The following is a 12,234-nucleotide window of genomic DNA, read 5'->3' on the forward strand; positions in this document are numbered from 1 at the left end:
AAATGTTTATAAATGGTTTTCTTTTATGAATGATTTTCATTACCATGGCATTGGTATCTGCCTCCAATGTACATCAAATCAAAGCCTTTATGACACTTGCAAATATAACTTCCAAAAGTGTTGACACATTTCCTGAATCGGGGACAGGTAACGCTTCCAGTGATGCATTCATCCACATCTACAAACAGAAGTCCATTAATAATCTGTAGCAATGAGTTTGATGTATTCAAATTCAAAAACACATTTATCTTGGATAATCTAAAAGGATAATAGTCTTCTGGGACATTACTTTTTAGTGCTGTGCAAAAATTACAGTTAAATTGTAAGATAAATATACGGATAACTCTACTTTTCCTCCATAAAACCCATCTTTTCAAATGGAATCTCTCACCCCTAATGTGGCATAACTTTATAAAAAGCAGGTTTAAATCCTGTGAAGAACAATTGTGTGCAAAACATTCTGAATGTTAGAAAAGGAGTGGTAAAGGAAGAAAAGGATCGTTGGTCTTACCTGATATGTTCCTTCTCGTTGAGTGGAGACAGCAGCCAGCGTGGGTAGTGCCCATCCAATCAGCTAGAAGGACTGAGCCTGCCAATTATTCTTAGTCCCACCTCTGTTGCAGGGCAGGCCAGCTTTGGCGAAGACTGAAGACAGACTCGGTGTGTGGGACCAAGAAGAAACCAAGATAGAAAGACAGAAACATGCCGAGTCCAGCTCAAAGACAAAAAGGGGAGGGTCTGGCTGCTGTCTCCACTCAACGAGAAGGAACGTATCAGGTAAGACCAACGATCCTTCTCCATTGAGAGTGGAGACAGCAGCCAGCGTGGGACATACCCAAGTTCACTGTCCCGATGTCAGGGGGGGGTCACGCTGGACCGCATTGTCCTCTCTGGCAACAACCCATTGTAGAACCCGGCGACCAAAGGAGGCTTCGGCCGACGCAAACTGGTCGAGTTTGTAGTGCCGGATGAAAGGGCTAGGAGAAGTCCACGTGGCTGCCCTACAAATTTCTAGCAAGGGAGCCTGAGTTGCCCAAGCTGCCGTCGTAGCTGCGCTTCGGGTGGAGTGAGCTGTCAAACCTGAAGGACGCGGAAGGGATCTAACGTCATAGGCTGTGGCAATCGTCTGGCGAATCCAACGGCCGATAGTTGAAGACGAGACCTTACTGCCTTGAGATGTAGGTAAGAAGGAGACAAAAAGCGACTCAAAACGACGGAAAGGGGCTGTCCTCTTTAGATAAATTCGCAGAGCCCGCCGGACATCAAGGGAGTGCCAACGACGTTTCCAAGGATGAGAAGGTCGGGGGCAGAAATTTGGCAGAACTAGCTCCTGTGCACGATGAAAGATGGAATTCACCTTTGGCACGAATGTCGGGTCCAAACGGAGTACCACTCGGTCTGTGTGGAAAACACAAAGGTCCGAACGAGTGGACAAAGCGGTGAGCTCGGATATGCGGCGAGCCGAAGTAATGGCCACTAGGAAGGCAACCTTGCAGGTGAGAAGTCTGAGACTGGTAGTCCGAAGTGGCTCGTACGGAGGACTCGTAAGAGACTGTAAGACCAGAGGGAGATCCCAGGTCGGGTAGCGATGCAGAACAGGGGGGCATAAGTTCTTTGCTCCCCGGAGAAAACGCCGGATCAAAGGGTGATGAGCCAGAGACGGCAAGGAGCCGCAGGTAAGTACTGAAGATAAAGCTGCAATGTGACGGCGGAGAGTGTTGGGGGAGAGACCTTGGAAGAGACCCTTCTGCAAAAACATCAGAACATGTATAATAGACGGTTGTAAGGGCGAGACACCAACCCGACTACACCAGCTGTAGAAACTCCGCCAGGTGGCAGAATAAATGCGTTCCGTAGAAGGCCGTCGGGAGGATAGTAAGGTATGCACAACATCTGCCGGAATTTGAACTTCCCTCAAAGTGCACCGCTCAACCTCCAAGCGGTTAGATTGAGCCAGGCCGGATCTGGGTGCTTCAGGGCGCCTTGCGAGAGAATATTGTCCGAGAGAGGGATGCGCCACGATGGGGTCACCGATAGGGACACGAGGTCCGCAAACCAGGGTCTCCGAGGCCAATGAGGAGCCACAAGGATCACTTCCGCTCGCTCGGATAGAATCTTGCGTATGACCCTGGGAAGGAGGGCCGTCGGGGGAAATGCGTACAGAAGGCCCGGCGGCCATGGAGTTCAAAGAGCGTCGACGCCGGCTGCTTGAGGATGAGGGTATCGCGAGAAGAACAGCGGAAGTTGGGAGTTCTCGTGAGTCGCGAACAGGTCGGTCACAGGATGGCCGAAGCGGAGAGACAGCTCCCGGAAGAGGAGCGGAAGGAGACGCCATTCCGCATTGTCTATCTGACGGCGACTCAACCAGTCCGCTTGAACATTCTGAGCCCCGGAGATGTGTTCCGCCCGAAGGGAACACAGGTGACGCTCTGACCAGATACCCAACCCGACTGCCAGGGTTAGAAGAGACTTCGATATGGTGCCCCCCAGTTTGTTCAAATGAGCCTTTGCGGCGACATTGTCCGTGAGGACGAGGACATGAGCTCCGGCGACCAGACTGCGGAACGACTTTAGAGCCAAGAAGACCGCCTTCAGTTCCAGCCAATTGATGGGATGTCGAGCTTCCGAGGGACTCCATGTCCCTTGAGCCAGTTGACCTTGGCAATGGGCTCCCCAGCCCAGGAGGCTGGCATCTGTCGTCACCACCACCCTCGCGGGCTCGAGGAAGAAGCAACCTGCTGAGAGAGCGGGGGAGCGCCACCACCGAAGGGATCTTCGTACCGCAGGAGGGAGAGGGATCGGCTTCGATGAAGTGCCTCTGCCGGCCTTCTGCAAGGGTAAGAGAAACCATTGGAGTTCCCTAGCGTGCAGTTGAGCCCAGGGAACAATAGCTATTGCAGATATCATCTTACCTAAGAGTTGAGACAAAACATAGGGGGAAACCACCCGACTCCCCTCAACCCGGGAAACCAACTGCCTTAGACTAGCTTGTCTGTCGGGAGAAAGAAAAACTTTGCCCTGAACAGAGTCAATCAGGGCACCCAAATGCACTAATCTAGTGGAGGGAGAGAGATGGCTCTTTTCCAAATTAACAGAAAATCCGTGAGCCACCAGAGTCTCAACCGTCAGACGAATATCTAAAACAGCTTGCTGTACAGAAGGGGACAACAAAAGAATATCATCTAAGTAACACAGGAGACGAACTGAACGGATATGGAGTTGAGCCGCCAAGGAAGCCAACACCTTCGTAAAGGTGCGGGGGGCCGAAGAAAGGCCAAATGGGAGAGCCCTATATTGGTAGTGAGCCCCGTCATAACAAAACCTTAAAAACCGTCTATGGGAAGGGAGGATAGGGATATGAAGGTAGGCCTCGGTTAGGTCAATGGAGGAGAGGAGATCGCCCCTCCGAACACCGTCCAGAATTGATTTTAATGATTGCATTTTAAATTTTCGGTACACAACGTATCTGTTTAAAAGTTTGAGGTCCAGAATGGGACGCCACCCCCCCGATGACTTAGGGACTAGAAACACCCTTGAATAGAATCCAGAACCCTCTTGACCGAGAGGCACAGGTTGGATAGCCCTGATGGTCAGGAGATGCTGAACCGATGAATCCATAAGGGACTTCTTGACTGGATTACGAGAAATCGGACAGCGGACAAAGGTGTGAGGGGGGGGCAACAAATTCAATGGCCAAGCCGGATCTTAAAGTGGCGTGGACCCACTTGTCCGAGGTGGATTCTTCCCAGATAGCGGCAAAGAGACCCAATCTACCGCCAATGGGAGGATCCAAAGGGCAATCGGGCGAAACGACCTCCTCCCCCTCGAAAGGGCCGCTTAAAGTTAAAGGGACGTCCTCTGAATGATCTATCGGAGGAACCCCTCTGCCTGCTGAAAGACCCATCTCTCCTAAAGGTGGGAAAGGGAGAAGAAGAGGAGGACCCCCCATCCGCACCTCTGGAGTAAGAACGAGAAGGGTAGGGTGAGAAACGGGGCGCTCCTCTCCGGAAAACAGCAGCTAAAACCTTCTTTTTGTCCCTGGTTTCTGTGAGGAAAGGATCTAAAGCATCCCCGAAAAGCTTCGTGCCTTTAAAGGGGACCGAGGCCAATCGCCACTTATGTCTGGCATCAGCCTGCCAGTGACGGAGATACAACAAACGCCTAGCCGTGACTGATGAAGCTAGGGATTTCGCTGAAAACCTGGCAGCGTTCAGAGTAGAATCAGCTGAAAATTGGACGGCAGCTACGATTTTATTCAAGTCTTGTCTGATACGAGCATCTCCGGGGGCAAGCTTATCTTGTAACTGACGCAGCCAAAGCAACGTTGTTCGATTAAAGAAGGATGCTGTAGTGGTAGCTTTAATCGCCCAGGAGGAGCTTTGAAAGGCCTTTTGAAGAACCTGATCAGATCTGCGTTCATCAGGACGGAGGCTTTCGTCCGGCTCGCCTGGAACATTGGAGTTAGGAAGAAGAGCTGCAACCGGGGCATCCACTGAAGGAATTTGAAGAAGCGCTTCCAGATCCGAGGAAACTTGAAAATTTCTCTTGTCATTAGCCGAAGGTAGGGGAGCAGAAGCCGGAGATTCCCACTGTCGTTTTACGACGTCCAGAAAGAGGGGAGGAGTAGGAACGGATGTTATAGGCCTAGCTGGTTCCGCGAACATCGGGTCCAGAGATCCAGAGGAAGACGAGGGAGGTACCGGATCCGCATTCGGAGAGGATAAACGGGCCGTATTGACAGCCTTGAAGAGCAACGATTTAAACAAGGCTTGAGGAAAGAGACCTGTGAAAGCCGGCTGATCCGGGGGAAGGTTCTCATCCTCCGACAGGTCGGAATCAGGATCTCCTTCATCGATGAAGGCTGAAGGATGGCTGTAATGGGAAGAAGTAGGAGAAGCGGAGCGAACAGACTGTGAACATCCTTCGTCACTGCGGCCAGCCGAACAGGGGGAAGTCTCTCTCACCGAACCATGTCGACTGGATAGGCCCGAACGGGCGGCCAAGGACCGTTGAACCGCCGCCTCGATCATTTGTTGCAGCTGATCTGGAAGAATGGAAGGATCCAAGGAGCGGGCAGGAACAGGGTCAGATGAAGGAGCCTCCTGTACTATTGCTGGATCAGGCACCGGCTGTTGAGAAACAGAGTCAGGACCCCACAAATTTTCCTCGGAAATAGTCACTGGACAATCTTGCAGGGAAAGCTGGTCAGGAGAAGGCGAATGAACGGCGACTGGAGGTTGATTAGAAGAGGCAGGAGGTTGAAGAGTGGATGGAGACAACTGGGCACATGCCTTGTCACATAACCTGGTCAAAACTTTGTCTCTACGTTTTTCCACTTTAGAAGAAGAGGATGACACGTCACGAGTGGACGACTTGTGATGAGAACGTGAGGATTGAGAAGTTCTAGAATGAGATCTGGAATCTTCCATGGCAGAATGCTGGGTAACAGACGTGGAGTCTGATTGGCCAACTTTACCTGCACTGGCCTTACGGCCGTGCTTAGACTTAGAAAGGGCCTTAGGCATGGAAGCCAATAAGATAGGTAACCCCTCACACACCAGACTGTGTCTCACTTATCAACTCTGAATAGATAAGAGGGAGCGAGAGGAACTCCACACGAGGAAGCTTCGAATAAGCTGTCAGTAATTATTATAAACCAAGGTCAGAGAGATCAGAAGGGAGCGTAGCAACTCCACGGCCTGGAAGGGTGTGGGAGGGGAGAGGGCCTGTAGAAGCGTCTCAGGAGGAAGAATATTAATCAATCCAGCCAATAGACCAATCAAGGCCACAATCTTGTGACCGTTATAAAACAAGAACACAAGCGGGGGCGTGAAGCTCCACTAGTCTGTTATGGCAGACAGCGCCCCAAACCACAATGGCTGCAATAAAGAGGGGGCGTAAAGCTCCACTGGGCAGAATTGAAGGCCTCCGGATCAGGGCCTCTGTAGTAACGAAGGGGGGGGGAGGGGGGCGCGAAGCCCCTCAGCTGCAGAGCGCAGCCAGCAATCCAATTAAATTGCGCAGAGTGGCCACGAGGTAATTTCAAATAAGCCGCAGAAGCCAGCCGCAGAAGCGCAGAGGTGGGGGCGCGAGGCTCCTCAGCAGAATAAATAGGCCCGCCACTCTTAAATCTTTAAAGTAATTCGGCCGCAAAAGGAGCGTTCCAGGAGGAAATGAGGCTAGCAGGCCGCAAAACTGGTGCTCTCCCCCCAACGGATTGAAATTTAGAAATCCAAAATGGCGGGCGCCACTGATTGAAAGCCCGCCGAAACTGCCGATCACAAAAAGGGGGCCAGGAACGGAATTAAACAAGGGAATGAGGAGATCCTAATAGGGAGACTGTCCCTCGAAGCTCAGATTACCGGACAAACAAGATCTTCCTTGAGAGGATAGAGGGAGAGGAATCCCACGCCCCTGGCAAGGCCAGGGGAGGCCGATGTTAACGAGGCCTATTATAGTACTCACAAAACCTTCAAGCTCGATGTCAGGACAGTCCAGGTCAGCCGAAGAATGCAGATAAAGCTCAAATCGAATCACCAGAGAATAGTCAAACAGTCCAAGTCAAGAAAACCAAAGAAAATCCAACACAAAAGAGGTAAAAGTAGATTTTTAGCAGAGAGCAGTCCCACACACCAGCCAGCGCTGAAGGACTGAGCCAAAAGCTGGCCTGCCCGGCAACAGAGGCGGGACTAAGAATAATTGGCAGGCTCAGTCCTTCTAGCTGATTGGATGGGCACTACCCACGCTGGCTGCTGTCTCCACTCTCAATGGAGAATAGGACACTGAAATGTTTAATTTAGGAAGAGGTAACTAAAATCTAGTATCCTTCAAAAGCACAATTTCTTCTGATTTATTATAATTTATCCTGTTGCACAAGTGAACTTTATTGGCAGATCTCCATGCTGAAAATAAAATTCAGCCAAGGACACTAAATGGCTATTGAAAAGAATTGGTTCAATCCAATCATTGGGAGGTTACATACCCAAACTATAATGCTTGTCAAAATCTTTATTAATTGTTTCTGGAAACCATTACAAAATGGAACTATGAATTCACATAATGATTTATAGAGAACATTTCCAAGACTCCATGCATACCAGATTCTAGGGATCAATATATGAAAAAGATACATTCATGATATATATATATATATATATATATATATATATATATATATATATATATATATATATATATATATATATATTTCACAACACTGAAAGCAGGGATTTTGGCTACTGAATTCAATTCCCTGCTTTATTATGAATCCAACTGAAAATATCTGCGATAGATCTTTATCCAGTTTCTGTCTGAGTACAATAATATTAACCCCATCAAGTGACAACATCTGACTATAAATCAGCTGTGGTGGTCCCCGTGGCTTTTGGCACACTGGGTGCTATAATAAATAATCTTAGATAGCACTTAGAAAATCAGTGTATTGACAAAATTTCCACCTGTCAATTACAAAAGGCCATACTCCTTGGATCCGTACATACAGTATACTGCCTCGATGCATTATGATATCCTAGGTTCTTGGAAAGAACTTGGTAAACCAATACCAACTAAAAAACTGGCAACTCTGATTTCACATTGCTGTGTATATAATATAATTTGGCTAACAGTGCGACCAACCACAATAATTTTTTTTTTAATTTGATTTATATGCCGCCCTTCTCCGGAGACTCAGGGCGGCTTACAATGTGCTCAGCAGTAGCCTTCATCCTTTGTATATTTTATACAAAGTCAGCTTATTGCCCCCACAACTGGGTCCTCTATTTACCTACCTTAGAAAGGATGGAAGGCTGAGTCAACCTTGAGCCTTGGCTCATACAATTTAACTTGTATGCCATCTGATTCTAAATGACTCTGGGCTGCTCATAACAGTCACACAAAGGAATTACAATAAAATCAATAAAAAATAAAGATATAAGAGGGCTAGAGCGATGAAAAGTGGGATTTCACTTTTCCTCACCAAAGAGTCCTCCACTCCTCTGTTCACAACAGAATACCTTATGCCACCAGGCTTGAAATTTTGGGCTTAGACAACTTAGAACTACGCCGCCTTCGGTCTGATCTAAGCTTATCAATTATCTGCTACAACGTCCTACCTGTCAATGACTACTTCAGCTTCAATCACAATAATACACAAGCACACAATAGATACAAACTTATGGTAAACTGCTCCAAACTCAATTGCAGATAATATGACTTTAGCAACAGAGTGGTCAATGCCTGGAATGCACTACCTGACTCTGTGGTTACTTCCCCAAACCCCCAAAACTTTAACCTTAGACTGTCTACTGTTGACCTCATCCCATTCCTAAGAGGTCTGTAAGGGGCGTGCATAAGTGCACCAACGTGCCTACCGTCCTTGTCCTACTGTCCTCATTTATTCATATCCATTTCCTCTACTCATAATCATGTTTATACTTATATCTGTTATCTTATACATGCTTGACAAATAATAAAAAAATAAAGAGTCATGTCTTCATGTCTCTATTAATCAAGAGCAGGTGGGGGTATCTTTGGAGGAACCTCATTCCAGAAAGCAGGGCAGCTACAAAGAAGGCACAACTCCAGGGTTCTAAGAGATGACTTCATTTAATTGAGGGAACCCACTGAATGGTTCCTTCAAAACTGGTCCATTATCAAACTGCCCTTAGCATCAAGTTTTTCCCAATTTTCAGTCAGAATCTGCCTTTCTGAAGTTTAAGTTCACATTGTAATTGTAAATGGCCATAGTAGGAAGCAATGAGGAGGAAGGTATAAAATGAACCATACAATCCCAAAGCAAACTCTGCTTCTTGCATACTACATCACAACACAAGTATAAAAAGGCAGCGATTTCGTCTTGATGATCCAACACACATTTCATCATTTTGGCATCATCATAGGAACAGATACCTATTTCTGTAATAGTTTCTAAAAACAGTTAAGTTTTACTTCCGATAAATATTGTGATATGGAGAAAGTACTTAAAATGATGTGATGATTTCCTATAATATTTAAAGTGAACAAATTCATTTCACTGGTCATGAGATGTTCTCCTTTATATTCTTTCAGTTGCAAAATGCTCTTTATTTCCAAAATCTATTTCTGAATGAGCTGTTGAAAATCCATGAAGATTCTTTACACCAAGAGCCTTGGTGGCACAGCAGACTAAAGTGCTGTTAAATAGCACCAGCTGCCTGCAATTACTGCAAGTTCAAATCTCACCAGGCTCAAGGTTGACTCAGCCTTCCATCCTTTTGAGGTAGGTAAAATGAGGACCCGGATTGTGGGGGCAATAAACTGACTTTGTATAAAAAAGAACACCACTTAGGGGGGGCCGAAAGCCCTACTAAGCAGGTATATACAAAAGTATGAAGGCTATTGCTTAACGCATTGTAAGCCGCCCTGAGTCTCCGGAGAAAGGGCGGCATATAAATCGAACCAATAAATAAATAATACTTCTTAAAAATCTTTCAGGTAATTTAACATTTTCAAGAACCGGAATGATTTTTTACTTCTCTCTTTTTCCGCCCCACATCATTATTGAATTTAAAACAAAAATGACACTTTTTTCCAATCTTTTTTCACTACAGATATCACTAACTCTAAGAATGTTAGTATGCTTTTTTTCCATTTTATTCTTCTATATTGTTTTAAAAGTTCAACATGCATAATAATTAACAGAATTCTAACGCCCAAGAATATTTAAAAAATCCCACTAGTATATAAGGAATAGAGAACTGTTGTTTCTAAGAATTTGACTTTGCTTGAATATTATTTTGACACAAGTGTGATTTGTGCTTAACGTTACCTAGTAAATATATTATTATAAAGGAGGGATATCCAACCTTGGCCACTTTAAAGTGTGTGAACTTCAACTCCCAAAATTCCCCAGCCATCATGTCTTAAAGTCGCCAAGCTTAGATACCCCTGTTATAAAGGCTTCTTTAGTTTCTAAAATTCCCTCCTTCAAACAAACTTTATACTGAAAGGCTGACCAGAATTCCCACATCTTGTGGAAGAGAGAAAAAAAAAAAATTTTTTTGACTCACCAATGCATGTTCTGCCATCTGGTGCTAGCTGTAACCCTGGTGAAGGACAGCGACAATGTATTTCCCCCTTAACCACATCACAGCCATACTGACAGTTTGCCATTGAACACGTGAGAGCATCTGTGGAGAAATTAATATGCTAATCAAATGCTTCAGAATGTTCCACACTGTCAAGTTATTTTTAAAATAGCGTTGCCATGCACTTTTCCAACAGAAAAAGCCAATGGAAATATTGCTGTGCTTAGTTTGCTGAGATCTTTCCTTCCTGATTGCAGACAAAACTCTGTTATTTTTCCCTGATGTACTAAAATATAGTAGTCAAATTTATTATTATTTTAATAATAGAAACATGGAACTTCCTTTCTACTATTAAGACTTGTAATGGTGCAGGGGTTAGAATGCAGTATTGCAGGCTAACTCTGCATTCCCACTTCCTGAACAGCTCAAGGTTGACTCAGCCTTCCATTCTTTTGAAGTCAGTAAAATGAGGATCCAGATTGTTGGGGGAAATATACCAGGACAAAATTTTCATGTCATACTGCATTGAGTACCAAATTTGATGAGTTTCAAAGCAGTTAAGTAACAAGGTACCAATGTATTCTGGGAGAAAGGAAAAATTAGAGTAGTATGTTATTTTAAACATTCAGCACAGGTGGGGCAAGCCTGAATATTTGGAAAAGCTACAAGGACACAGAACATTCTTGGCAGAAAGTAGAAATCAGCTCTTTTGGTAGATCTGTTTCTGATATCCTCTCAAGTCAAAATTACCTAATTGGTTGAGCTTTAAAGTTTTTAAACCTGATTTTGACTCTGATCAGGGTGAATAAAGATTGAGAAGAAGCAGGAAAAGAGAAATAATTGCAGAGAGAAATACAGGGAATGTTTCACCTGAGACTGAAAGTCAAATTACTGAAATGTGTGTAGTGGGGAGGAGAAAAATAGAGATGGAAGAAGGGGACAAAGGAAAATAGAGATGGAAGAAGGGGACAATCCCTCACAGCCAGAAAGAGGGACAGGGCGAGTATTTTGTGAGTCATACGGTGGTGGTGGGGAAGTCAGAGATAGGGAATAGATTTGAGGGTAGACAGTAGTTAGCGGTTTACGTGCCGAATATGTCAGTCATTATAATAGAATTCCTTGGGTTCAAGGCTACGAGCACTACATTAAGAGCCTATTAATTCTTGGGTTGGGCAGGAAGAAGAAATAAATTTATATTATTGAATGTATATACATAATTTGTGTAGTCTGACCAACAATGATTAACTATTTTGTATGGTTTCATTACTGTCTGCAATAAATATTTATACCTAGCGGAGATGTGTATCTACTGCCAAGATAAACTAAGAAGCCAATCTGTGTCAGAAGATTAATCAATTATTGTCAAGACCTGGCCATGGAATTCTGACAGCAATATTGCAACTTAACAAACATCATTAATTCTTGCTATGTTATTGCATTCCAAATATGGCAATTGTGAGTCACATCAAAAGTGACTCTTGTATCTTGTGAAAATAAACCAAATGGAATGCTATTTCTTCTTTTTGTTTTGTTTTATGGTCTCATTACTAGATCCTTTGCTTAAGGCAAATTAACTCCTGCTTCCAAGGAATTCCACTGTAAAAAAAAAATTGAAACTATAAGAAGTTAACCTACTAGAACAGGATCCATCAGGCATAAGCATGTACCCATTTAGACAATAACATTTGTAGCTTCCATAGGTATTCATACATCGATGTTTGCAAGGCCTTGGTTTCAATCCACATTCATTGAGATCTAAATAGGATATAGGGAGAGTGAGGAGGAAGAAATAAAAACAAAGAAAACATTAAATGTAAGCATTTTGAAGTTTTAGGAGTTTCAAAGTCAGTTCTTTTAGAAAAACGAGCCTGCATTACATAGTAGCTGAGGTTTTTTTTTTTTTTTTATGTATTTATAGTTTGTTGAATGGACCAGAGTGGGCTAGCTTGTACAGGATCTTAAGCAGTAAATGTTGGCTTGTTTAATACAGTAAATGTTTGCTTGTTTAATTTTATTTTTTATATATTGTTTTTATATTTTGAAGTTTTATTGTACACCGCCCAGAGTCCCTTCTTGAAGGAAATGGGCAGGTCAAAAATGTGAAAAATACATACATACATACATACATAGATACATACATACATATATAAACCAAGCAAGCCACATAGTA

At 44.5% G+C, this 12,234-nt stretch overlaps 1 protein-coding gene across 3 annotated transcripts in view; it reads right to left on the bottom strand.

The window, feature by feature from the left end:
- The window catches only part of NPNT (nephronectin), an 81,502-nt gene that overhangs the window by 26,473 nt on the left and 42,795 nt on the right, over positions 1-12,234 (bottom strand). For all 3 annotated transcript variants that reach the window (XM_070948375.1, XM_070948373.1, XM_070948376.1), the window contains 3 exons: positions 11,700-11,819; positions 10,047-10,166; positions 44-178 (listed from right to left, as the gene is read on the bottom strand). In XM_070948375.1, the coding sequence (XP_070804476.1) occupies positions 44-178; positions 10,047-10,166; positions 11,700-11,819 (375 nt within the window). The remainder of the gene's footprint in view (positions 1-43; positions 179-10,046; positions 10,167-11,699; positions 11,820-12,234) is intronic.

Source organism: Pituophis catenifer, unplaced genomic scaffold (assembly GCF_029215685.1).
Source record: "Pituophis catenifer annectens isolate HBS135680 unplaced genomic scaffold, rPitCat1.0.hap2 SCAF_8, whole genome shotgun sequence".
Taxonomy (NCBI): Eukaryota; Metazoa; Chordata; class Lepidosauria; order Squamata; family Colubridae; genus Pituophis; species Pituophis catenifer.